Genomic DNA, 25,394 nt, shown 5'->3' with positions numbered 1-25,394 from the left:
GCTCTTCTCTAGTGGTGGTGAGCGGGGGCTAATCTCTAGTGCAGTACACGGGCTTCTCGTTGTGGTGGGTTCTCTTGCTGTGGAGCAGAGGCTCTAGAGTGTTCAGGCTTCAGTAGCTTTGGCATGTGGGCTCAGTAGTTGCAGCTCCTGGGCTCTAGAGCACAGGCTCAGTAGTCATGGAGCATGGCCTTAGTTGCCTTGCAGCATGTGGGATCTTCCCGGACCAGGGGTCAAACCCAAGTCCCCTGCAGTGGGAGGTGGATTCTCTGCCAGCTGAGTCACCGGTGTGTGTGTGTGTGTGTGTGTGTGTGTGTGTGTGTGTGTGAGCTCGGTCAGGTCTGACTCTTTGCAACCCCATGGGCTGTAGCCTGCCAGGCTCCTTTGTCCATGGAATTTTCCAGGCAAGAATATTGGAGTGGATTGCCATTTCCTACTCCGGGGGATCTTCCTGACCCAGGGATCAAACCCACATTTTTTTGTGTCTCCTGCATTGGCAGGCAGATTTTTTACCACTAGCACCACCAGGGAAGCCCAGAAACTGAGAGACGTAACTTTGTATGAGAAGTTTTTTTGTTTTTGTCATGCTATGGCTTGTGGGATCCTAGCTCCCCAACCAGGGATCAAATTCAGGCCCCCCTGCAGTGGTAGCACAGAATTCTAACCAATGGATTGCCAGGGAATTCCTAAATTTTTAGTAAAGGACACTTAAAATGAAGATGCTGTTAGACCCAAAGAGCAGTGTATTTCAGAAAACTTTTGCATCCCTTTTGAGCAGCTGAGACATGCTTACTTGGCAGGGGGGCCTGGCTCTCTTTCTAAGGGAAGGGTCTCCTGCCAGTTTTGTGGGTGACTTAGGGAAGGGTCTAGGTCCCTGGGTATCCCCCATTACCTTCCTACCTGGTCAGTTCATGTTCTTACACTGCTGCAGGCCCTCCAGGGGCACTCTGTGGTGGCGGGGGGCCTGCTTACACCCTTTCCTCTCTCCACCCTTCCAGCTTAACTTGGGGCGTGCTTAGTACACCAAAGCCACTTAGCTCTGATGCAGGCCGACCTCAGAGGTACTGCAGGTTTGGTGCCAGACTACAGTGACTATCACAATAAAGTGAGTCACGTGAATTGTTTGGTTTCCCTCTTCATATAAAAAATCATGTTTATACTGTATCCTATTAAGTAGCATTATGTATAAAACAATGTACATACCTCATATAAAAAAGTTGATTGCTAAAATTGTTAACCATCATCTGATAATGCAGGGTTGCCACAAGTTTTTGATTTGTTTAAAAAACAAAAAAACGCTGCAGTATCTGTGAAGCGCAATAACATGAAGTATACCTCTATTTGTGGGATTCCCTAGTAAAGAACTCACCTGCAATGCAGGAGCCTCAGGAAGACATGGGTTCAATCCCTGGGTCAGGAAGGTCCCCTGGAGGAGGGCACAGCAACCCACTCCAATACTCTTGCCTGGAGAATCCCACAGACAGAGGAGCCTGGCAGGTATGGTTCATCGAGTTGCCAAGAGTTGGACATGGCTGAAGTGACTTAGTGCACATGCATGCACGCACACACACACACACACACACACACACACACACTTCTATTTACTGCCATAGGACCTTGAGCAACTAATTTTCTTTACATGTAAACCAGGACTAAAATGGCAATACCTCTGGGGTCTGGTCACTTGAGGATTAGAAGGGGCCTCTGGGAGCGGAAGTGTCCTGGATTCAAGGGGAGAATTCTGTTTCCGGAGCCCTCAATTTTCTGTTTCCCCCTCTCAGTGGGATCCCCATAGCTGCTGCAGGAGCCAGAGATCCTGTCTGGGGCTCAGAACCCGAGGGTGCAGTGCTGGAATGCATTGCCACAGGTCACCCATGGCCACTGGTCTCCTGGAGCCACCTGGGTGTGTAGCTGTCCTGCCTCGTCCCGCCTTCCAGAGTCCCCAGCACTTTGCACCATCCCAGCTCTGACCAGTTGTCTCCCCACAGGTGGCTGCTCCATCAGTGTAGAGGGCATCCAAGTCCTGGGCCCTGGGAACCTCATGATCTCTGAAGTGTTGGTCCAGCACTTGAGCATCTACGTCTGCACGGTCAATCGGCCTGGAACTCAGGTCCGACGACAGCACAGGGCATCCTGCTTGTGGAGGGTGAGCCCCAAGGGCCAGCTAGGGAGTGTCCTGGGTCACCCCACCCACCACGGGAACCTGGATGAGGAGAGAAGCAGGAGGAGGGTGAGAGGCCAGGCCTCATGGCACCTCCCACCTGTCATCACCTGCCTGGCTTCCTCCGAGTTTGTCCAGTGGCCACAGTCTTTGTCCAAGCTTCCAGGCAGCAGCACCATCTTCATCTGTGTAGCCCAGGGTGTCCCTGAGCCCTGGCTGGTCTGGCTGAAGAATGGGAAGTGGTTGAGTCCTGGGGATAACATTCGGCTGACCTACAACAACAGGTACCCGAGGTATCCCTGTTCCACCCCCTCCACCCTGCCTGATTGCCGAGGTCCCCTCACTTGCCCTAGGCATCCACCCCCACCTATATACAACACTCTCTTCCTACATTTACTGTCTACAGCCCTTGCAGCTAACTCCACCCACAGGAGGCTCTGCCCAGCTTGCTCCATACAAGCGACACCCGCACATGGGTGGTGTGTCCTGCTTCTGGGCTGGTCCATGGGTCTTGCCTCTCCACCAGGGCAGGGGACGCAGAGGGAAGGAGCTCCAGTGGCTGTGTTTGCTTTTCCCTGGTGCAGATATCCGCAGAGAACGAGGCCATCTACCAATACATAGCAGAGAACAGTGCAGGCTCCAACCAGGCCAGTGTCTGCCTGGCTGTGATGGTATCGAGAGCTATCCCATTGCCATGGGCCTGCAGGCGATGGCTCTCTCCACCTCTGCCATTTGAGTGTCCTGGGAACCCCTGCCCTCCAATGGGGACGCGTCGTCAGCTTTGTGCTGCACCTCAGGCCTGTGGGAGGCGGGTGTGGGTGGATGGACAGGAGTCCCTGGTCAATTTCTCTCTTAGTGATGCCCAGACCTGCCTGGACCTCTGGTACTTCCTTTTGCTCTTCAGCCCCCTTCTTATCCTCAGCCTTTCTCATCCTGGCTCCTGCAGCCCTGCTCCCTTCTCTCCTTGGAGACCTAGCTGGGGCTCTGCGTCCACTTTGTGGTGGTGGGGGATGTTTGCAGTGAGGGAGAGGGATGCTGGTTGCCAAGCTCTCTGCTTCTCAAGCCAGCTGGTCCAGAGCTCCAAGAGCCCGTGGGCAAAGGCACCTTTTGAGCACGTTTTCTCCAACCTGGAGCCCACCACGGTCTATTCCATCCATGTGTGGGCCTACTCAGCAGAGGGTGCCAGCCAGGACTCGGCCTCCATCCACGCTTCCACCATGGGCAGCATGAGCAATAGCTTCTCCAGCCCTGTAGAGCCCCTGGCCTTGGGCAAACAGGGCTGCCAACCAGCTCATCTCGTTTCCTCTGCAGCCCCTGCTGGCCTCGGCTTCTCCACCAAAGTGCTCAATGTCACCTCTGTGCAGGCCTCGTGGGAGCTGCCACTTCAGCTGGAGTCTATCCAAGGCTTCAAACTTTCACTGCAAGCTGCCTGCTGCCCGTTTTGAAGGGCCCCTGCTTCTGGCTAGCACTGTCAGTTCCTTTCTCTATACAGATCTGGGTGAGGCCCTGAACCATCTTGTGCCCCTCCTCAGTGTGGTCTTGCCCCAGGCACTGAGCTTCCTAGTCCGGACAGGCCTGTTCCCTTCACAATCTCCTGCCCCTTGCAGAGCCAGCTGCCCTCTTTGAGATCAAGCTCCAGGCCTTCAGTGGCAATGGGGATGGCAAGCGCAGTTCCCATGTTGTCTCTCGGCACAATGTGCCCCTGGTCATCCCTGGTGAGTGGGATCCAGTAGCAGGGTAGCAGGCCTGGGGTCCAAGCAGGCCCTTACCATAGGACCTACGGCCGTCAATCTTCGAGGAGGAGGAGGGGCTGAGCTTCGCCTCCATCTTGGTCCTCTGACAGATGGCACTGTATCCACAGAGTCCAAGGCTGGGTGCTCTTACAGCCAGGTTGAGAGCAGCTCGCTGCCTGGGGTTGTGGTGGGCATACACATGGGCCTGCCTGCCCTCATCATCTGCCTCCTCTGTCTCCTCCTGGGCTGAAGACATAGGTAAGGGCTAGGATGGCTAATGTGGAGAACTGCTAGGAAGACAGTCTGCACTACGGCGGCATAGGTCCAAAGAGCAGGGAAGGGCTTTTATCCATGACTATGCTGTTTTACAAATGAGGAGACTGAGGCAGTGAGGAAGGACCAGTTCTTCTCAGAGTTGTGTGGTACTAGGAGTGGGAGGAGGCCTGGTGGCTGCATTAAACAGGGCAGAGAGCACTGGGGCTCCCAAGGCAAAGGACAGGTGGCAGAAGGGGGCCAGAGCTAGATTCCTGCTACTCTGTGCACAAGGAAGGGTCTGGCCTCTGCCGTTTCTGGGGAGTATAGAACAGGATGAAAGGCTGGGGCTGATGGATGCTAAGCCAGAGGGAAGCCCCAGACAGGTCATGGTGCTCGTCCTCTCCATCCAGGCAGCGTCTTCTGCAGACAGGGGTCACAGGAGTGCTGAGCAGTGCCTTAGACTGCCTGGGATGGAGCTGGGGGCTGCAGAAGCCAGGCTTCGAGTGGAGGGAAGCCGGGGGAGAAGACTGAACTCAATACCCAGGTGAGGGGGAGTCTAGTGAGGGGGACTGGGGAGGAAAAAGTGGTGTGCGTGAGGCCCTGGGTCTGAGGCCTGACCACCGCCTTCCCCCTCCGGTGACCTTGGAGCAGCCGCCCTTAGCCTAGGGCCCTGCAAGTTGGCTCCCTCCCAGATGTCACTAACTCTAGCCCTACCAAAGAACCTACTTCACCTTTCCCTGCCACCCTGGAGACAGGAAGGAACCAAAGGTTCCTCAGCCCCCTCAACGGAGAGGGGCAAGCCTGACCGTAGGAAGAGAAAAGAGGACATGATTTCCACTTCTCCCTCCTCAGGAAAGGGGGGAATCTGTGTCCTCCCCAACACACAAGGTAACTTCAAACCAAACCATGCTCAGCTGTGAGTTCTCTCCGTTAGTCCTCCCTCATAACCCCACTGAACATATCCTCATGATCCAAATATGAACTCCCCGAAGACAGATAGCTCTAAGGGTTCCCCCTGAAAGGGGAAAGCAGGGCAAGGGGCTCATCATCCAACCTGAACCTCCTGTCTGAAATCTGTTTCTCCTTGTGCCCAAGCTGGAGTCTGACCCAGGGACAGGCATCCGGCGTTCCTGGTGGTTTAAAAAGGCAGGTGGGCAAAGGGGCTCCGAGTTCCTTGCCGCTTTGTTCCGACACCAGAAGCATTTGGAACATCTAAGCTCACGTGCACTGCTTCTTTCAGCAACCAAACGCCCCTCTCCACCTTTCCAGATCCAAAGCATAAGCCCCTTTTCAGGAGGCACCCCTCATCATTTTTCTGTTTTTGAAAGGAGCTATTAGTTTGCACTGAGGTTTTGGTGGTCTTGAATCCCTTGTAGAATGAGCACAGAGAGTGTGGAACATCCTACACATCTATTCCCCTCCGTTCTAGGTGTCCAAAGAGCACCTCTTTCCCACTCTGCCCCTGCTGACCTGTGGCAGTCCTGGCCCCTGTCCCTCCTTGTCCAGCCCTACCATACCCTAAAACCAAAACCCCAGGCTCTCCCTCAATCTGCTCGTCTTGGTGGGATCCCAATCACTGTCTCCCCTGTGCCCTTGTAGAATGATGTTAGTACCAATGACAAGACTCCAGCAAGGCTGGGCCTTACCCCTCTCCAACCGCCCAAGGAGCAGAAGCAGCTTTGACTAAACAATGTGGCAGAGGACCAAGAGGTTAAGAACAGCCCCAAACTTCAGCTCTCTGAAGAAGTGCCATCCTCTCCTCTGGGTGGGCCTGGTCTAAATGCTTTGCTGGAAATAAACCAAGATGGAAAAAAATAAGTTAGGATCTGATTAATGTTCTGGATTGAAAGGAGAACTTGGAGGAGTGGAGGTGAGTGACATGGTAGGACAGAGCAGTTGCAGATTTTTCAGGGGATGTTGCATTCCAACTAAGGAAGTACATATTATGCAGCTTGCTAAGAACAGTGTGGGCTGTTTTAAGGTTCCCCCTGGAGAGACCAGCATACTACAAACAACTGTTACTGGAGACTAGAGCAGCGTAATGAGAAGGGCCAAGGACAACTAGGGCACACCTCTCCTTAGGACAGGATGGAGGTCCAGCCTCTGGGTTGAATGCAACCTCCTTCGGGATACCTTTAGACCTAAGTCATCAGGTAATTAAAGTGGGATCAGGGGCTTCCAGAACATGGATCTACATGAAAGTGAGGGGAACAAGAATACACAAATAGGTAGGCTTTAAATCCTCACAACTGAAGAAAGGACACAAACTATAAAGGTACCTCAGTGACTTCAGGGAGTATAAGTCATAGCCAATCTCCAAATCGCCCCTAAAATTTCTCCCACCAAACTACCATCCCCACCCTCCACCATGACTAAAGCACAAGCCACAGGAAAGTTTAGAAACCATTCCTTTCTTTATTAAACATAGCTTGCAAGTGATAAATATTACAAAGTTTTTTTTTCTTTTAATCCTTTCTCCAAAAATTAGCTTATTATTTGAATCTGTCACCGCTGAAATGCTCAGCAGCATCTGAAACAGATGGGAGTGTATTTGCCTTTTTGAAAACCAGTTTCTATTGGTCTTAGTTTTTTCATTTTAATTCCCAAACACAATGCAGAAAATCAGAATGAGTTTTTTTAAAAAAAAGGAAACTTAAAAGAGTTGTGCAAAAGGGTCTTGTTCCCCTCCCACCCACCCCGTTCAGAGAAGGCCATTCCCCATCCCACCTCCCTGCTCCCCACCCCCCACCACCAATCTATCCTTCCACCTTCACCAGGGCTTCACCCACCATCCTAATCCTCTCCAGGCTTTACCAGCCAAGAACCTACAGTGGGAGTACACAGCCCAGGCTGTGGGGAAATTGGGCCCCTGAAGGAAACAGCTGTTGAGAGAGCTGCCTTTAAGGGGGTTTAGATGAGATCTGAGGGAAGGAGACAAGATGTGGACTATATCCGAGCTCTCCAACCAAGAAATGGGGGAAAGATCTGCATTCTGTAGCTTACAAAGGGTGTGAGTGACCACCAACCTGGGGTATTCATTGGTCAACCACCCTTGAGGGCAGTTGCTTGTGAGGTGGGGTTTGGGGCCTGGTTCCTGCCCTTGGGTAACTAGAAGCATGAGGGCAAAGATGTCCCAGATTTAACTTAAGTTCTAAACATCACTCTGCTGCCTTTCCTAAACCAAAAGGAACAGCAGGGACCTGGCAGCTCTCCAAGGGCACTGTCACACATATACCCACTTCAACACTAGCCACTTTGGTTTCCTCCCTGGTTTTTCAGCCCAACACTTTCCTCACCTCAAGTTGTTTTGTTTTCAGGTGGAGAAGGAAGCTTTATAAACTTGAGTGGCCAGAGGATCTCCCCTGCCTGCCATCATTTCACAAATAAAACTGAGACCCTGAAAATTAGCTCTACCAAAGGTCACATAACAAGTCAGCAGGAAAGCTTGAGACTAAACTCCAGGTCTCCAGACTGTGCCATCATCCCACCCCCTTTGTGCTGTGGTTCTCTTTACACTCCACAGTCTGGACTAGGAGTCTTAGCTTTTGCAGTAACCCAGCCTCACCCCAATTTACAAAGCCTAAAACTGTGTACAGATGGATATGGCTCTCCCCTAAGGGAGACTTTCTTAGGATGACTTGTTTAAATTATTTCTATCATCCCCTGACAATCCACCCTCAAAGGCCCATGAAACTAGGTTCTTTTTTTGGGGTGGGGAAATCCCTTGCATAAGAAAGCTTGACACTGAATTTTGTTATATAGGTATATTGTATATATGCTGATGCAATCAGAGAAAAAAAACAGTGCAAATACAATTACAATTCATAATAATACTTGGTTTCAATGCCCCCGGGAACTGCCCCATTCCTCGGCTACCTCCCAACCCCCAGCACTTCCCCACAGTCTCAACCTAATGCTGGGGGGTAGGGAGGGTGGGCAGGTTAGGGTAGGGAGTGGGCTCTGCCAAGGCAGTGCTGGTGACCCGGAGGGACTACTCCAGGGTGGGGAGGCAAGGCACAAATTAGGGGTGGGTGGTGGGGGAGGTGGCATCTCTAAGGAGGGATGGGGTTGGAGCAGCTGCCAGTCTCAGTGTGCTGGGCCCGGCCCACTCCCCTCCCCACCCTCCACAGCCCTGCCTCCCTACCCCCTCCCCTTCCCCAGAAACCCTTTTGCACGGATCATACACAAACGGGCACATTACAAAATGACATAACACAGTTTCACAATATCCATGGCTAGGGCTTTTTTTTCTCTTTTTCAGTTTTTTTTTTTTTTTTCTACACAATGTACAATTCCTTTTAAATGGATCAAGAAATAGCTTATATACACGAATGAGTCCTTGTTATAACATCTCGGCAGCAAATATCATAAGCTAATGAAGGTCTTGTTGGAGGGGAAGGGAGCCTAGGACTGGGGTGGGGGTAGGGGGTGTGGAGAGAAGGTTATGCCTTCTGGAGAAGTGGGGAGAAAAGGGAGAGGTTAGGGAAAAGGAACAAAAGTAAAATATCAAGAAGCATCTTTACAAAGCAGTTCTATAGCTAATTCCTTTTAAAGGGGAAAGGAAAGGTAACCAAAGCAGGAAAACATTTATCTCTGTGTCTTAAAAAAAAATTGTCTACCATACAAACATCCAAAAAATGTGGAAAAAATACTTATTCCCGGGATGAAAGAAGTCCAGATGCTGTGGTCAAATGACAAAAAGAAGAAGAAAAAAAAAAAAAAAAAGGCAAATAAGGACCTCTGTCCCTCAGTTTTACCAAAGCCTTATCGCTCATTCACCCGTATCAGGCTTAGAGAGAGTAAGCCACTGTCCATAAACTACTACTTTTAAAGCCTCTGGTGATGGAGGAAGCCAGGCAAAACTGGTGGAATCCTCACTCTAGTATCACCCTGAGCTTCAATGCTCCAGGGGTAAAGGATAACTCTGTACAGAGGGTCTTTCCTCCTATCTTCAGGGCATGAGGTTTAGTGTCTATGGGGCCCAAGGCCTGGGGATGGACAGCAACAATAGACTTGGAGGGACACAAGGCAATCAGTGATGAAAAAGTAGAAAAATGAGGAAGACAGAAGGATGGAGGAGAAGGAGGAAAAGGGAGGAGGTGGAAGGCTAATACTTTACCATGATTAGAGGAACCTCACCCCCGTCACTAATCCCTGGGAAGGGTATGAAAATGGGGATAAGAGAGGGTAAGAAATCAAACCTCAGCGATTGAGCAAAGGGTCACGGAGCTATACTAGTCAACAAGCAGCCTCTATGTAACTGACCCTGAGGGGATAAAAACAGGGAAGACTCCACCCTCTCCCCTATCGCCTCAGCACCTTGGCAGGCACACAACTACAGGCTTTCCTTCCCCATTATCCCCTATCTCTACACATCTAACTTCCAAACCCCATTCAAAGGTGGCCTGGCTCCCAGGGAAGGGATTCAGCTCAGGGCAGGGACAGCCCCCAGCCAGACGGTATTGCACATTCTCTGTTCCTTACTTTTAATCTCAACTGACAAACTTGGGCACCTCGTACCTCTGAGCACCTCTGAGCTGGGGGAGGGGAGACATAACAGAAATGGCACTTCATCATGGGGTAGGGGGAGGGAGGCTAGACAGACATGCCACAAGGCAAGATGACTTGCAGGGAAAATATTTTTTAAAAAGCTTCCAATTTCGTGGAAGAGAGAAAAGCAAAACCAAACGATTTATCCAGTGCTTTCAAAGCACAGAGGGCAAAGGAAAGATGTAAGAATATATCTTTATATATATATATATAATTTTAAAATAACCCCAGACCCAGTTCCACTAACCCCCCTCCCTCTCCCACCACTTAGTCAGGGGTTTCACATTCCCCAGAAAAATACTCGAAATGACCCCATCACTACCTGTTACTAGCGTCTAGCTTCCAGATCATTTCACCACTGGGGAGCCCAGACACAGGCTGCATCTCTGCTCCTTTATTAAGTGCTCAACGAACTGGGGGAAAGGGAGGAAAGAAAAAAAGCCAGGAAGGCCCGTAGGGCCAGTATAATCACCCACAGTGGCTCTGGAGTATGGGGAGTAGAGGCCAGTGTGGGGGGAACTGAGCCTGATTCCAGCTCCTCCTATCCCCTCCCCAAACTTTATGGGGAGGATGTGCAGTTTGTGTGTGTGTTAATTTTAAAAGTGCCTTCTTACTTTAAAAAATTATTTAATTTTAAAAAATAAAAATGGGGGAACCTCTCCAGGTGGCTTTCAAGGGCAAAATGTTACACTCCTCTTCACATCTCTCTGCTAAGAGTATCCCTTCCTCAAACTTTGACAGCTTTTATTAGAGCTGGAGAGGCAGGTGGACATACACTATGAGGAGAGCAGAAACCCCTACCTTTAATGGGCTTCCCTTACCTCAAAAACAGCCTGGTCCCTTCCCCCTTCCCCCACAGTGTGGGCAAATGGGATGCTAATCTCCCCAATCCCCAGAACAGCAACATTGCACAATTCAATTCATTCTCTACATTAGTAGCACTTAAGAAAAGAATAAAAACAAACAAGAAAGCAAAATTTATAGAATTCTGGGGAGGAAAAATAAAACAACTACTTTTATAGCACAGGTCCAGGACTGGTTTTGACATGAATTGTTCAGCTGTGAGCGGTCGGCTCTGCAGTTAGTGCAGCAGGGCCAGGGTAGGGCTCCAACCTGATTAGGTGCCCTCACCCTCATCTCCTGGCACTCAGAAGGTACAGAGACAAATGGGAAAGTCGCAACTTTTGGGAGAGAAACCCCTCTTTCTTTCTTCCTCTATTTCCTTCCTTTGACATTTCACTCACTCATGCCCATCCAACTTCCAGGACACCCAGCAAAGTCAGGCTGGGAACAGCCACTCTATATTACAGATGGGGCTGTGGTTACTGAGGGCAGATTAGGATTTTTAAAAAAAGAAAAGAGATGGGGATGGGGGAGAACTTTACAAAAAAATAAGATGAAATAATTTGGGGCTAGTTGGCCTGGAATAGTCTTCTGTGTCTCCACTGGGGTCAGGAGACCAATCTCATTCACTCAGCATCCAGAAGGCTAGGACCTGGTCTCAGTCCTCCTTGGCTCAACATTATGTTCACTGTCATGCCCCTTTCTCTCTCTTCATGGGTCACTTTTAGAGTGGTTAAATTTTAAAGCTTCTCCTTCCAGGCTCTTTCCCCTCATTCTTGCAGAGCCCAACTTCAATACTCAACACTGCCTTCTAAACTGTCCAGCTCAGAGACACCCCACAGCTGGTATGCTATTCCTCCCTGTTTGATGTCACCACCTCCCCCCAACCCTGGGTTAAGTGCATTAAAAACTTTTGCCCCTAACACTCCCAGTCATGTCCTACTTGGCAGCTGGGGACCCTACTGCAATGCTCCTATTACTTAACTGAATGGCATTTGTGTTTACAAAAAAGAAAAAGACAAAAGAAAAGAGAAAAAAAATACTGGGTGAAAATAAAAAGGTTTAACCGTCCACTGAACAAAGGGAGGACACACAACATCATTAAAAATGATAATAATAATTAAAGCATAAAAACAAACTTTAGAAACACACATCAGAGGGCTTAGATTTCTCCCCAGGACCTCATTCTGACCTCTATCAGAGGCAGAGATCAACCTTGCTATTAAAACTGAAGAGAGAAAGTGGCAGAACAGATCGCAGCAGTGTAAAATAAAGGGGAGGTGGCGGGGCAGGGCGTGTGTTTTCTTGTTGATTCCTACTTTTTGTCTTCTGTTTTTCTGTTTTGTTTTCCGTGTATGGTAGGCACCAGTACAGGCACTGCATGCGACGGAAGTTGGGGACAATGGGAGAGGAGAGGGGTAAAGGATTCAAGGTTGGGGCAGTATAAGTGGAACAGGCGTTATTTCTGTCCACTGATGGACTGCGATATAGACCGGGGAGGGATCATGTCTAAAAGGTATTCCCGCTGTCGATCTGCCAGACTGGGGGCTTTGTGTCCTCCAATACCAGTGTTCAAGTATGCAATGTTGACACCTAGACCCAGGAGACAAAAGTGGAGGGCAGGTATTAAAAGAGGAAATGATACCTTCTTCCACAATACCCTGAGGCTGAACTCTTGGAGATGCAGAGGGGACATCAGAAGTTGTCTACATCGGTCCAGACTCAGTTAAGTTTTATTTCAGTAGCAACTACCCACCCTGCTCCCAAGCTCTAGGTAGAGAGGTCTTCCCCAAACTTCAAACCTACCAGGACTAACCAACATGGTCTTGATGGTACAGAAAAGTCAAAGAAAACGGTGGTGAGAGGAAAATAATCAAGACAAATAATCAGCTTTGGTTTGGGGGCTGCTGACTTTGAAGAAACTTCCCTAGGTCACTCAACCAGGATCAGGACAGTTAACCCTGCTATTCTGGCCAAAAGAGATCAATAACCACATGCCCACCAAAAGGGCACACTGGAAAGGACTATGTCATTTTCACCACCAAAACCTTAGTGTACTGTGCCTGGCACGTAATATGGATTTAGCAAACATTTGCTGAATAACAAGAATGAAGGGAGGAGGGCCTAAAGAAAGAGCAGAAAACAAAAGACAGAACAATCACCTAAAGGAGCTGCTAAAGAACTGCAAACTAACTAGTGAATTCCGGAGAAAAGTTGTCAGATCAACCCTTCTTACCTGGCATACCAAGGAGGCCACCCGGCACAGACAGCTGGGGTGCCTGTGCAAAGTTGGAAAGCATAGAACGGGCAGATGTGGGTATACCACGCTGGAGGCTGCTTTGGGGCTGTGGAGCCTGCAATGATGAGGAGACAAGTGATCATAACTTTGCCATGATGGAAGGTCTAAGGGGGAGGAAAGAATATGGGAGTACAGAAGAGCAATACGATCTTCCACAGAACAAAGGACAAATTGGAATAAATGACTGACAAAACCTCAAGAGAAATCCTCACCTGCCGAAGCGTATGATGTCTCATTATGGTCTCTTGTTTACTGACACTGGACACAGCTGGAGCCGTAGTGGGGGAGAGGGCTGCCTGCTGCTGTAATCGCTGTTCAATTTCCTGTTGGGAGTCATCAGGTCAAGTTGGGCAGGACAGCGCCCAATTTCCTAACCAGAAAACCTAGAGGTCTTCTTATCTCTAATGTTGCCAGCTAGTTGGAGGGATATGGAAAAGGCAAAAGAGTTTGGTGGGGTAGTTGCACTAAGATCTCTGGGTACAGTAACCTCAATACTTCAATGCTTAAGGAATCCCTCTCTCCAGGAAAGCTGGCTCTCAGAAGTTGGCTGGAGATCTAGGTGGTGGTGATGAGCTGCCTAATGTAATTAATTAAGGCCAATGAGTTACTGAAGTTTTATTTTTGACTCCTGTCTACCCATTTTCCAGAAGACCCATGATCCTACCCAGAGGGGTCTGATGGGTGGTGGGGTGGAAAATAATCTGAGCTTCCCAATACATCTTCCCTGCTCCAAGATATTCTCATTCTACTAATACTGTATGAAGAATTCACACACACTAGCAATCACTAATCTTCACTGGGCTACTTTATAATTTGTCATTTCTTCTCTTTGTCATTTCTTTGTCAAATATGGACTGCAGATAATTACTTCTCTAAAAGAGGGTTCTAGTACAAATATATATCCTTTTCACCAAAATCCATTTGTTTGAGGAAATGAAGTCAATAATAGAGGAATTTTCTCAGTGCTATCAGGGAAAGCCAAGATTCTTAAGCCTTCTGTCCCTTTCCCTTAACCTTAGACATTATGTGTCATTACACTCTTACTCAATCAGAAGTAGTCAAATGGAAATGGGAGAGGCAGAATGGTAAGAAGGGTATAAAGGGAACCCAGGCCTCTAGCTTCAAGGAACTTCGATTCAGAAACCTAGATCACCTGGACTGTAGTGTTCACACAGACAACTCCTCTAAACTAGAAAGAACTGCCTTTTGGTAAAATCCAACCTGGACAGGTGGCTGGTGAGAAGTCAGAATTCTTACCTGTTCCTGCTGTAGGGCTTTAACAAAAGCATTTTTCAGCCGGTTGGTGTGTTCTGCCTTTAGAGCCTTCTTCTGGTTGGAGGTCATACACTGCTCACACAGAATCTTACCATTCTTCTCTTGCTTCCAGTGAGGGGTGAAATCTGTGCGGCACTGGGCACAAACAAAGGGTTCGACCCGCAGAAGTGAGGCACAGCTTTTCCCTAGATGCCAACAAAAAGAATAATCAGTGGTTTCACATTTCCTCTCTATCTCCTCTGTTTCTCTTCATCAGATGAATCTTTTTCCAGGAGTTTACTCTGTTGAATTAAAAAAGTGACTCTGTAATTTATAAAATATTTACATTTCACTTGATTGCAAAGTATCACTTTAGGGAATTAGATAGTACCATCCCTATTTACAAATGAGGAAACTAAGTCTAAGAAACATAGCTCCAAATGACAAAACTGGGATGATAAAAACTCAAGTTTTCTGATTTCCTATTATGCAATATTGAGAAGAAAATGTGTGTCAGAGTCAAAGGGCTCCAGCCCACACACTGCAACTAGAGAGCAACCCCTGTTTGCCACCACTAGACATAGTCCTTGTGCAGCAACGAAGACCCAGTGCAGCCAAAAATAAATAATTTAAAAAAAGAGCTAAATGATATGCTGAAAAAAACCAGACAAGCTATACAAAATACACAGTAAAAAATAGTAAGCCTAAGACATACAGACACACAAAAAGCTTTTTGATATGCTGTTCCTAAGCAGCCTCTGAATAAAGGATGGGAGTGGTTTGGTAAAAGTCAGGGAGAGGTTATTTAATGTTACACAGTACCATGTGATACTCTGTCCATATTAATCAGGTTTGGCAACCTCTTGCTTAGATAAAAAGACTGGCCAACAAACAGCCTTACCTTGGCTGTCGATGACACTCTGTACGACTTCCTCCAAGCCTACCATGTAGATGAACTCGCTATTGGCTGCACTAGGCAGGAAGTGAAGCAAGGGAGCAGGTGGTTTAGGGGGTGGAATCTCCAAGAGTGTCTTTTCCAGCTGTTTGCGAAGAGCCAATTTGGCTGCAGCCTGTGAGTTGGCAGCATCTGTCATGGCGCTGGGGCTAGGAAGTGGTGAGGACACTCTGTTCACGGTCCCTGGCTGGATATGGGAGGCAAGATTCATATAGATGGCAGAGGATGTTGTGCGCTGACAGGGAACAGAAGAACTTGACTGCTGAAACAGATTGAGTATAGGGGTCAGTGATGACATGTGGGAGAAAGCACCAACTTTTACTTTCGTGGCAGAGAACACTATCTGATCCTAGTCTGACCTACTCAGCTTCCCCCAAACTCAGAAAATGACATGAGGTGTCCAACTTCTCCACTGAAAAAGGATTTTGGTACACAGGAAAGGAGAATGACAGTGGCTATGAACTAAAACTGCAAAGATTCAGGATTCTTTGTCTTATATCCTTTATGCTTCTTATTCCTTAGATCCCTCTAGCTCCTTCTTCTAGACATATTTTAGCTATTGCTGCTCTGCTGCACATAACCCTTCTTCTCTACTACTATATTCATGTGGGCTTCCCAGGTGGCTCAGTGGTAAAGAATCCACCTGCCAATGCAGGAGACGGAGGAGACTCGAGTTTGATCCCTGGGTTCGGAAGATCCCCTGGAGGAGTAAATGGCAACCTGCTCCAGTATTCTTGCCTGGAAAACTCCATGGACAGATGAGCCTGGTGCGCTATAGTCCACGGGGTTGCAAAGAGTCAGACACAACTTAGTGACTAAGCACGCACATGCTATATTCATACAATTCCTCATGATTTCACTTTTGGGACCACTGTCAACCCACCAAAATTTCCTTTGTTGTCCTAGAGTTTCTCAATGTCCAAAAACTTAAAATCTATGACCTTTTCAACAGGGAAAGCAAATAAAAGATTTTTCTGTTTCCACATTAGGGCTCCCTCTTACCGGTTGGTAATTGATGGTGGGATTCATATTGGGTGTTGTGGTGCGTACAAGGCCAGGCTTAGGCGGGCCCCGCTGACCCTGTAGCTGGGCTGGGTTTGGCGCAATCACACGTTGAGACATTAACATGTGTGGGAGGGTGTTATTGGTCGCTGAACGGATGACACTGTGACCCTGAAGTGTGAAAAGATACAGTCGTAGGTGGTAAAATGCCTCACAAAATGCCAAACAGAAAACACTGCCTATAATATATAGCTAAGTAGAAACATAGTCAGACTTGGTAATTTTGTCTAATGATCTATGGGATAAATCTGCCATCACTGTAAAACTTGATTAGTAGTTAGGAATTCCCTGGCTTTTCTGGTATAAACTGTCTTAACCCTCTATGAAAAAGGGCTAAGAAGTAGAAAGACTACAGTGTAAAGATCAGTTATTCATCCTTCTACTGCAGACTAACTCATGCCATTAAGGACCAACAGGACTATCGATAATAATGACATGTCTATCAAGGCCAGGTTCTTTCTCTGATCTTCACAAAAGCCCTGAAACCGAGATAGGATAACAGAGTTCCCTGAACTAAGATCACACTATGGGTCACATACCTGTAATGTTCTCAAATTCTGTTCAACCCCTTGGGCCCCAGGCCGGGAGGGAAGCTTGGACAGGCCTTGCTGTCCCACATGGGCAGGAGATGGCTGAACAATAGATGCTGCATTCTGTACAACTGGAGTCTGGGAGAGAGGAGAAAATGAGACAGTGGAAAAGGCTAGTAATCAGAGGTAGAAATCTGGTACACTTCTAGACTTTCAAAACTCCTTGTCAGTCTGAAGCTTCTGTTGACCAGAAGGGAAAATAAAAAAACAGAATCACAGTTTTCGTGATTAAGGCCCCAAATAAAATAACACTATTCCTAGAGACTAAAACCCAGGGGACCAGAGCAGAATGCGCCGCCCTGCTGAATTCCCCTGGGGCAGCCCGTTCTCCGCTTTTCTTTGCTCTCTGCCAGCCCTTTATTTCTTGGGCGCAGTACCTTCTGCACCACGCTCTCTTTCTGTAGCTGGCTCTGTCTCAGTTTCTTTAACAGCACCAGTCGGGCTTCTTCCAATCGCAGCTCATCTCTCAGCTGCTTGATGAGTTGCTGCCGTTCTTCAATGCCTTTCCCCTGAGGAAACATGGAGACTATCAGCTATAGTAGCAGTTACTCCGAGTCCATTCCTGCAAGATAATCTGTTCTTTTAGGTCAAAAACCTTCATCTTCCACAAGAAGCACAGGTGCAATGGAATTGTTACCTTTGTGTTCCTAGCACATAGTCTGGCACAGTGTCTGGTATTCGTTAGGTACTCAAAAACAGCTTACAGAATGAAAGAAGAGATCATATATAAATGCTAACCAGATTCCTGGCAGAAGAATGGCCAAAGGGAGATACTGCTTTCCTTGAAAATAATGTTCCTTAATCTTTTAGACCCATGTTTCCTCCAGAAATACATAAAAACTTAGGAATTCCTCCATATTCTGAGACCCAGGATACAGTATAGAAGGTATTTCTAGCTAAGAGTTGAGTTTATGTGATCTGAATTATGAAGTTTTCATTTTCCAAAGATAAACTACACTGAATATGCTTTTTCAAACTTTCTTCTCCACTTGTAGTTATTTAGATCCAAAAAGTAAACACTAAAAAAACCCAGAAATGGGACTCTCGGGGAATTAAAAAGAATAGTAGAAGCAAGAAATGATCAAAGGAATCTCTTTTCTTTTTTTACCTTAAACATCTCTAAGTTGGCTGCTTTGAGTCTTTCTTCCATTCGGGAGCTGGAACGGGGGCTGGAAGCCTCATTATCAGACAAAACAATGATGTCTGGGGAGGGAGTTAGCCTTCCTCGGTCTGGTTCACTGGACAAGAAAAGGAAAAATTAAGGTATTTCCAACAAAGTTCATAGAAAAGTTAAGAAAACTTTTATACACTAAACAAAGAAATCCAAGGAAACTTAAGTCTGTTCTGATTCACCCAGGGAAGACAGAGACATCCAAATCAAAGGATAAAGAAGAAACCAAAATGGAAGTGTTGACAAAACCACAGCAAAAGAACTTTTCCCATCTAAATTCCTTCTAGAGGATGCAGACAGAAAGACACTGAATGGCTTTAGGAATGAAAATAAGAGATGAGTGTTTTTATCACACTAATTTTAATCAAAATTCCAAGTGCTTTCCTTATATCTCAGTCTCCTTTTGGGTTGTCTTGACGTTCAAGAAGGGAATGGTTAGCCTGACAGGGGAAGAAAGGCAAAGGCAGTAGAGCCTACTGTCCACCCCAGGTAGAGACGACATGTTGCTAAGGATTATTATATTATTATAATAATTATATATCAGTATGATGATACTGACAAGCACATGATCCTGGCTATCTGAAGATTTACAAGAAAGGAGGTTATGCGGCAACTCCAGTCAAGTCTATCCTGTCAAGGGTTTTGGCCAAAAGAAGGTACTGTTGTCAGTGGCTTGAGAGAATGGACAGTGCTAAGTATAATGTCTACAGCCTTCTGGAGGATTGAAGCTCCATAATTAAATGTATGGGGCTTGCACCTATTTGCAAGTTCTAATTACTATCTTCCCTCAGAAAAAAAACTGTCTAGAAATGACTCTGAAATCTAAACCTTTCATACTGGCTATGCCCTATCCTAGTTATTAGACAATTCTAGTTTTGATCTTTCTGGGGCTAGTCTTAAAACCATCTTGTCCCTCTAAAATAAAAAATGGCACTCACTTTTTAACACCTAGATAACAAGAATCCTGCAAATTCTAACTGCCTGAGGTTCCCAGGTCAATGACCATATCTAATTCTCTCTTGATTTCTTAACTCAGAGATATCTTCGCTGACTCTACTTTTTCAAAATCTACAGGGCAGTCAGGAGTGTGTAGGTCTAAAATAATGTGTTCTTGGTCTTACTTAAACTTGTAACTCAAACCTTTTATAACCACAGATCTTTAGTCCTGAGAGCCTCTTGACCATTGCTCAGGGGTTCTTATCTCAGATGCCATTGGGACTTGGATGCCTTTTGAACAAGGCACCTTGGATGGTTGGGACAGGCATTCAATTCCTCAACAGGGTAAAACTGAGGTTACTAAAACAACCAAGTTTAGCTGAGGAAATAAAATAGGAAGACAGTGATAATAATAACAACCTTGGGAATTACTAAATTTGTCTGTATCACTTTATAAGCACTGGTCAGACACAAGTTGAAAATGTAGGGTTACAGAAAAAAGAAGTCACTAAAGGGAGAAAATCCCATGGACAGAGGAGCCTGGTAGGCTGCGGTCCATGGGTTCGCTAAGGGTCAGACAGGACTGAGCGACTTCACTTTCACTTTTCACTTTCATACATTGGAGAAGGAAATGGCAACCCACTCCAGTGTTCTTGCCTGGAGAATCCCAGGGACGGGGGAGCCTGGTGGGCTGCCGTCTATGGGGTCGCACAGAGTCGGACACGACTGAAGTGACTTAGCAGTAGCAAAGGGAGAAAAGAACCTTTTATCCTCTAACCCCCAGTTCCTGGAGTAATGGTCAGGCCTAAACAAACTACATTTTTATTCATCGTTTCTATATTCCTTCATGCCCCACCCCCATCCCTAACATGAGTAAACAACTTTGAGGTCTGGTAGATTTCTCTTTCTTCTACATGATTCCCCAATGTTTACATCAACAGTCAGAAGCTCTTTCCATCCTGGCCTGGCTGGATACACACCTCACAGATTATTTCTAACCTAAGGAATTCTTCCTGGCTCAAATGAGTGTCACCTATTACTTAAGGACTATCCAGCAACAGAACAAGCAGAGACATTACAGTATGGAGATTTTGGAACTGAGCGACATTTATCAGGAAGTTTTATCTGAGAAAACCCTAAATGATATTTTATTCCCAAATATAACTGACACATATTACATAGACAGCACAGGTAAGGAAAAGCCCAAGTCAAGTTTCATTCCTCAATTTGTTTTTTTTTACTTTTGACCTAGAACTCTGGCTTTTTATTAAACTTTTCTAGGGATAGAAGTTATTTTGCTACTTTCCCAAACATACATATGATTTACAATACTTGCTGTTCTTAAGCATGAAACCCTACCAATTAGATATTATTAAAAGCCAGACTTGCTGCTGATATCACTTTGTAACTCAGACTGGCAGATTCCCAGAAACTATAAAACTCCTAATCTTTATCCAGGTAATAAAAACAAAACCAGAACTGCCATGTCTCGATAGCATTCCAAAACATAAGCAGTGCTGGTTTCACGCATATCTTATTTCATAGATACCATAACTTGCACAATTGATGGCAAAAAAAAAAAAAAAAGATATTTAGGCAATTATGATATGGCTATCATGTCAAAAGCCCTTCCTTCTTTCTGCTTTTAAAGTCCCTCCTCCTTTTATCCACATCAAAGAAACCACTGTTCTCCATGCTGAGCAATCTATCAATCTTATTTCTTCTTACAAAAAGCTTGAGGCTAAGTGGAAATAGCTGTCAGTGTATCTGGTCTGGTGAAAGGGAAGAAGAGCCACAGGGCAGACAGGGCCTATTTTTCTCATGTAGAATGGGGGTCTAAATGGTTTACATCAAGCCTCTTTTCCTGGAGAACATTAAGAACAGTTTCCAGTTTCTAAAGATTCAAGTTTCAAAAGTTCAATCCTCTAAAAAAATTAAACACAATGGGAGAGTTTTCAGGATACTCTTAACTTTCAATAGAATTTATCTGTGATATAGTACAATTCCAACAGCACTGAGATCTTACCAAAACGTGTAACAATGTTTCTATGAAAAATACATTTTCAGTTCCAAATTTGGATGTAAGGAATCCACCTAACATTTCTCCTCTTCATTGACCCCAGTGAGGGAGGATTAGTCATTTGCTCCAGAAGGTTAAGGGTGACTGTGGGGCAAGTGGATTACTCAGGTGCATTATCTCATTCATCCATTTTTCTTTTTTTCTAAAAAGGTCTAAGGATTAGTCTATAATTCTTTGCTGATACTACATATCGCTCCCAAGAATTTTTCTCTTCTTCCACAACCTCTACAGAACTTTTCTGACGTTTCCTAAGGGTTTTACTGCTATTACCAAGAATAATGTTCCCCTACTGGATGTGATTTTAAAAAAATAACTCTGAGACAATACTAATAAGTAAACATGAAAAGGTAGAGAAAGAAACCCAAGTAAGATTATAACCACTCCTTTTTTCTTCTTTCTTGTTATGTGTATGTGAGAGAGAGAGCACAAGCATGAGTGTACTTGTATAAGTGAATGTGTATGCATATTTGGGGTTTGGGGAATGTGGCACAAATGAAGTAAAAAATGTAGATGATTAGCATATGAAGAAGATAGAACACACAAGAAGAGAGGCCCATATTCTTTGAGGTAATAAAAGTTGGGTATCCATAAATAAACAGATCCCAAAATTCCTGGGATGATCTGAAGAAATGACTGTTTTTGCCTCCTAAAAGGGCCTAAGATTAGAGTGAAAGTATATTAACTCACTTCTAATTGGGGTATCAACTCTTACTGCCTCCTTGATCCAGAAATGGCTACTTTATCGTAAGGATAGTAATTTTTAGAGGCACTTATTTTCATTTGGAAACAAGAGGAATCATGGTCAAGCCAGATGGCATAGATACACCTTCATTCAAGAAGCTTTAGGAAGAAAAACCCCTTCCTCTCATTGGAATTCATTCCGTTTTCATAGGTCTAGTTTATGAGAAGACCTTAACTATGGAGGCAGTTGAATCAAGCCATACCTCCGTCTAGCACTCATATCTACAGGTTCATCATTGATGTTTTCTTTGCCTGGCCTTCCAGCAGTCCTGTTGTCTCCATGAGGCCTGAGATTCCCATTAAGCTTCTCTTCATAGCCCTTGACACCACTGCCATCTTGTTTAGTGGGTAACTCATGTGGCACCTCAAGATTTGCCAAATCCTTTCGTTTGAGCAGTGCCAACATTTTCAGACGTTCCATGGCCTCATGCCCCTCCATTTTGAGTCGTTTAGCCAGGACATCATCTCGCTCATCAGCTGGGTCCAAGCTCCGCTTCAACAGATTCAGGCGAAGAGCATCCTCTGTCATTCTATCCATCCTATGGAAAGAAACATTCGAGTGCAATCAGAATAAAGTCCCTTAAATAGTCCACAAGGAAGACGAATCACAGGCATATAAATGGAAGGTCAAAGTTAACTGAGCTAACGTTCTACCCTATAACTTCCTAGATGATCTGTATTAAAGGAGGTATCATCTCAGCCTCAGCAGTGAAAGTAAACCTTCAAATGCCTTCCAGTCATCGAGGTTCTTACTGTACAGATGTCTGAAACCAAAGACCATACTCACTGAGATAATCCATTAAGAGCCTACATCTCTTGAAAAAGTAAACATTTTTTTGTGACTGGCCTTTTGTGTATGCATGCTCAAAGTCAGATGCTTTGGTTTTAACTCTCATGTCAAATTCTTCTCCTGGAAAAGACTCTTTTATGAATGGGAGGTTCCTCAGGTCACCCATGCATATCTTTAACTGGCCTATCTTACTGATGGAGAAATATGAGAAAGATTAATTAGACAAAGGGCATCTAACAGGAATCCTCAGTTGTCTGGATACAGCAAGGGTCAGAGGAGCCCACTGTTATCTATCTGCCTTCAATTCTATACAGATTCAGTATCTTAAGATACTTTGTTCAGCAAAGAACTCAGGCACATAGGAAGATAAAAGGTACTATGTTCTTTACTCTCACAGCAAAATTATTACAGGCAAGCTAATTATCATTTTTACTTCTCAATTTGATTTGTTACACTAACAAAATCTAGCTGCAAAATTTCTCCAACATTTTTAAATCCAGGTTACCTTCCTGGTAGGAAACAGCAATGTGACACTGGAAAGAAAAATTTTTGACGCATCAAAACATAGGTTCAGACTGCTATTTACTTTTACAGGTCAAATATTTAAAAAGTTACTTTACCTCCCCAAATCTCAATTTCATCTGTAAAAGTGGGCACTCAGAAAAGGGTTCAGTAAAATTTAATTTCCACACCCTCAGGATATAACTTTCACACTTGTAAGATACAAGATTCAGCTTGATAATTCACAGACTCAAGCAGTAGGACAGAGCAGATTACCAATGTTAATTGGTGCTCTTGCAAAGAAAAGTATGTATGTGCTTGCCGCATCTTCCTTCCTGTAGTGCAGAGTAAAATATAACTCTTCTAGTTTTAATGAGGAAAAACAGTAACCAACAAAAGAATTTCCCACAAAAGGAAACAGATCTTTTGGAGAACAGAGAAAAGTCAGAACTCAGACCTCTGAATTTTCAGGTAATGTTTCTTAACTCTCTTTTTCAAAGAACATCCTTGTTGAGATATAATTCACATTTCACATAGTTCACCTATTTAAAGTGTATAATTAAGTGGTTTTTAGTATACCCACAGAGCTATGCAATGATCACCACAATCAGTATTAGAATATTTTCATTGTTTCCTCCTTAAAAAAAAACCCATACCCATTAGCAGTCACTCTCTTCCCCCTTTACCTCTATACCTCACTAATTGAATTTATCTCTAAATTTGCCTATTTTGGACTTTTATATAAATGGAATCATACAATATGTAGTCTCTTATGATTGACTTCTTTCACTTACCATTATGTTTTTAAGGTTCATTCATGTAGCATATATCATTGCTTCATATTTTTTATGGTCTAATGATATCCCATTGTATGGATATATATTTTGTTTATTCATTTATCAATTGATAGACATTTGGGTCTTTCCCCCACTTTTTAATTTTTTTTGGCCACACTGTGTGGTATGCAGGATCCTAATTCCCTGACCAGAGATAGAACTCATGCCCTCTGCGGTGGAGGCATGGAGTTTTAACCACTGGCTGACTAGGGAAGTCCCCTACTTTTAACTATTATGAATACTGCTATGAACTTCTGTACAGACATGTCTTCAATTCTCTTGAATATATATCAACAAGTAGAATTGCTGGGTCCTATGGTAACTCTCTTTTTAACATTTTGAAGAATTGTTAGGCTGTTTTTCCAAAGTGGCTGCACCATTTTACATTACCACCAGCAGAGTACTAGGGCTCCAATTTCTCCATATCCTCTTAATTCTCTTTTAACAGCTTCAGATATAAAACATATTATAGCATATAGAAACATTCATTAGCTGCAGGTTCCCCAAAGATTTCTTATTTTGACATGTGTTATTTCTGAAGTGGTTTACCTCTGAAAAATACCCCCAGATGGACTGACTGGAAAGTTGAATGAACACCAAAAAGTTAAGCCCTAATTCCACAGTAACAATGTCCTGGGTAACTTGATCAACACCTCACAGTGAGAGTATGATTGAGAATACCATGAAGAGTTGCAAAAAGTAAAAAATCAACTAATTATACACCTAGGTGAAAAAAGTACTTCAGAAAAGTACAGAGCAAAATATACAAATGTGTGTTAATACAGTATATTGTTCTAAGTTTTGAGATAAATTATATTTATGAGCACTGAGGGAATGACAAAATAACAAAATTCAACCTGGTGCTGGTTGTAAATTGGGATGCCATCATTAGCTTGGCTTCTTCAACTGATGGTTACACAAATAACTAAATCAGTTCAAATAATTTCCCCTTTATTATAATGACATAAATGGGTACACTGCAAGTTGTGAGAAACCAGAATCAGATATCTCAATGTCTGAGGTAAGCAATCTTTCCCAACAGATAGCTTGACAACTCTGATTAAGTTTTCCTTGCCCACTCTTGACTTTACTGATCCAACTTTATGTACTCACAGCCATGCCTGCCTCAAAATCCAATGAGATATGGATGACTCTTTAAAACAACCAGGCTAAATGAAGTCAGCCAGACATAGAAGGACAAGTATTTTACGGTTCCACTTATATGAGTTACCTAAGGCATATTCCCCCTGGAGGAGGGCATGGCAACCCACTCTAGTATTCTTGCCTAGAGAATCCCATGGATAAGAGGAACCTGGTGGGCTACAGCCCATAGGGTCTCGAACAGTCAGACATGACTCAAGTGACTCAGCAAGGTATATTCACAGAGACAAAGCAGAATAGAGGCTATCAGTGACTGGGGGTGGAGAGAAGGTAGTGAGGAGTTACTATTTAATGGGAACAGTGTCTCTGGGATGAAGAAAAAGTTCTTAAATGGATAGTAGTGATGGTTGCACAACACTGTGAAAGTAATAAAAACTGAATTCAACATTTAAAAATGGTTAAACTAGGGACTTCCCTGAGGTCCAGAGGCTAAGACTCTGTGCTCGAAATGCAGGGGGCTCAGGTCTGATCCCTGGTCA

General features: G+C 45.0%; 1 protein-coding gene and 2 long non-coding RNA genes across 16 annotated transcripts in view; all 3 read right to left on the bottom strand.

The window, feature by feature from the left end:
- Window positions 1-717: 717 nt before the first annotated feature.
- LOC145507667 (uncharacterized) lies at window positions 718-5,934 on the bottom strand. The gene is made up of 2 exons (XR_014055006.1): window positions 5,793-5,934; window positions 718-2,383 (listed from the first exon to the last, which is right to left on the bottom strand). It is a non-coding gene; the product is annotated as an uncharacterized LOC145507667 (long non-coding RNA).
- A 2,515-nt stretch (window positions 5,935-8,449) lies between these two features.
- Window positions 8,450-10,109, bottom strand: LOC145507666 (uncharacterized). The gene is made up of 2 exons (XR_014055005.1): window positions 10,019-10,109; window positions 8,450-9,300 (listed from the first exon to the last, which is right to left on the bottom strand). It is a non-coding gene; the product is annotated as an uncharacterized LOC145507666 (long non-coding RNA).
- A 1,749-nt stretch (window positions 10,110-11,858) lies between these two features.
- GATAD2B (GATA zinc finger domain containing 2B) overlaps window positions 11,859-25,394 on the bottom strand; it is a 74,878-nt gene continuing 61,342 nt past the window's right edge. For 8 of the 14 annotated variants that reach the window (XM_081494853.1, XM_081494855.1, XM_081494861.1 and 5 more), the window contains 10 exons: window positions 21,831-22,166; window positions 17,808-17,937; window positions 17,077-17,208; window positions 16,649-16,777; window positions 16,050-16,220; window positions 14,994-15,309; window positions 14,096-14,298; window positions 13,051-13,161; window positions 12,776-12,893; window positions 11,859-12,132 (listed from right to left, as the gene is read on the bottom strand). In XM_081494853.1, the coding sequence (XP_081350979.1) occupies window positions 11,999-12,132; window positions 12,776-12,893; window positions 13,051-13,161; window positions 14,096-14,298; window positions 14,994-15,309; window positions 16,050-16,220; window positions 16,649-16,777; window positions 17,077-17,208; window positions 17,808-17,937; window positions 21,831-22,166 (1,780 nt within the window). In that variant the 3' untranslated portion in view covers window positions 11,859-11,998. The remainder of the gene's footprint in view (window positions 12,133-12,775; window positions 12,894-13,050; window positions 13,162-14,095; window positions 14,299-14,993; window positions 15,310-16,049; window positions 16,221-16,648; window positions 16,778-17,076; window positions 17,209-17,807; window positions 17,938-21,830; window positions 22,167-25,394) is intronic. The other 6 variants (XM_081494863.1, XM_081494864.1, XM_081494862.1 and 3 more) reach the window with 1 other exon arrangement.

This window comes from Giraffa tippelskirchi, chromosome 5, assembly GCF_054371585.1.
Source record: "Giraffa tippelskirchi isolate mGirTip1 chromosome 5, T2T-mGirTip1v1.2.pri, whole genome shotgun sequence".
Taxonomy (NCBI): domain Eukaryota; kingdom Metazoa; phylum Chordata; class Mammalia; order Artiodactyla; family Giraffidae; genus Giraffa; species Giraffa tippelskirchi.
The sequence above is the reverse complement of the archived record's forward strand: the minus strand, read 5'-3'. Positions and strand labels throughout refer to the sequence as shown.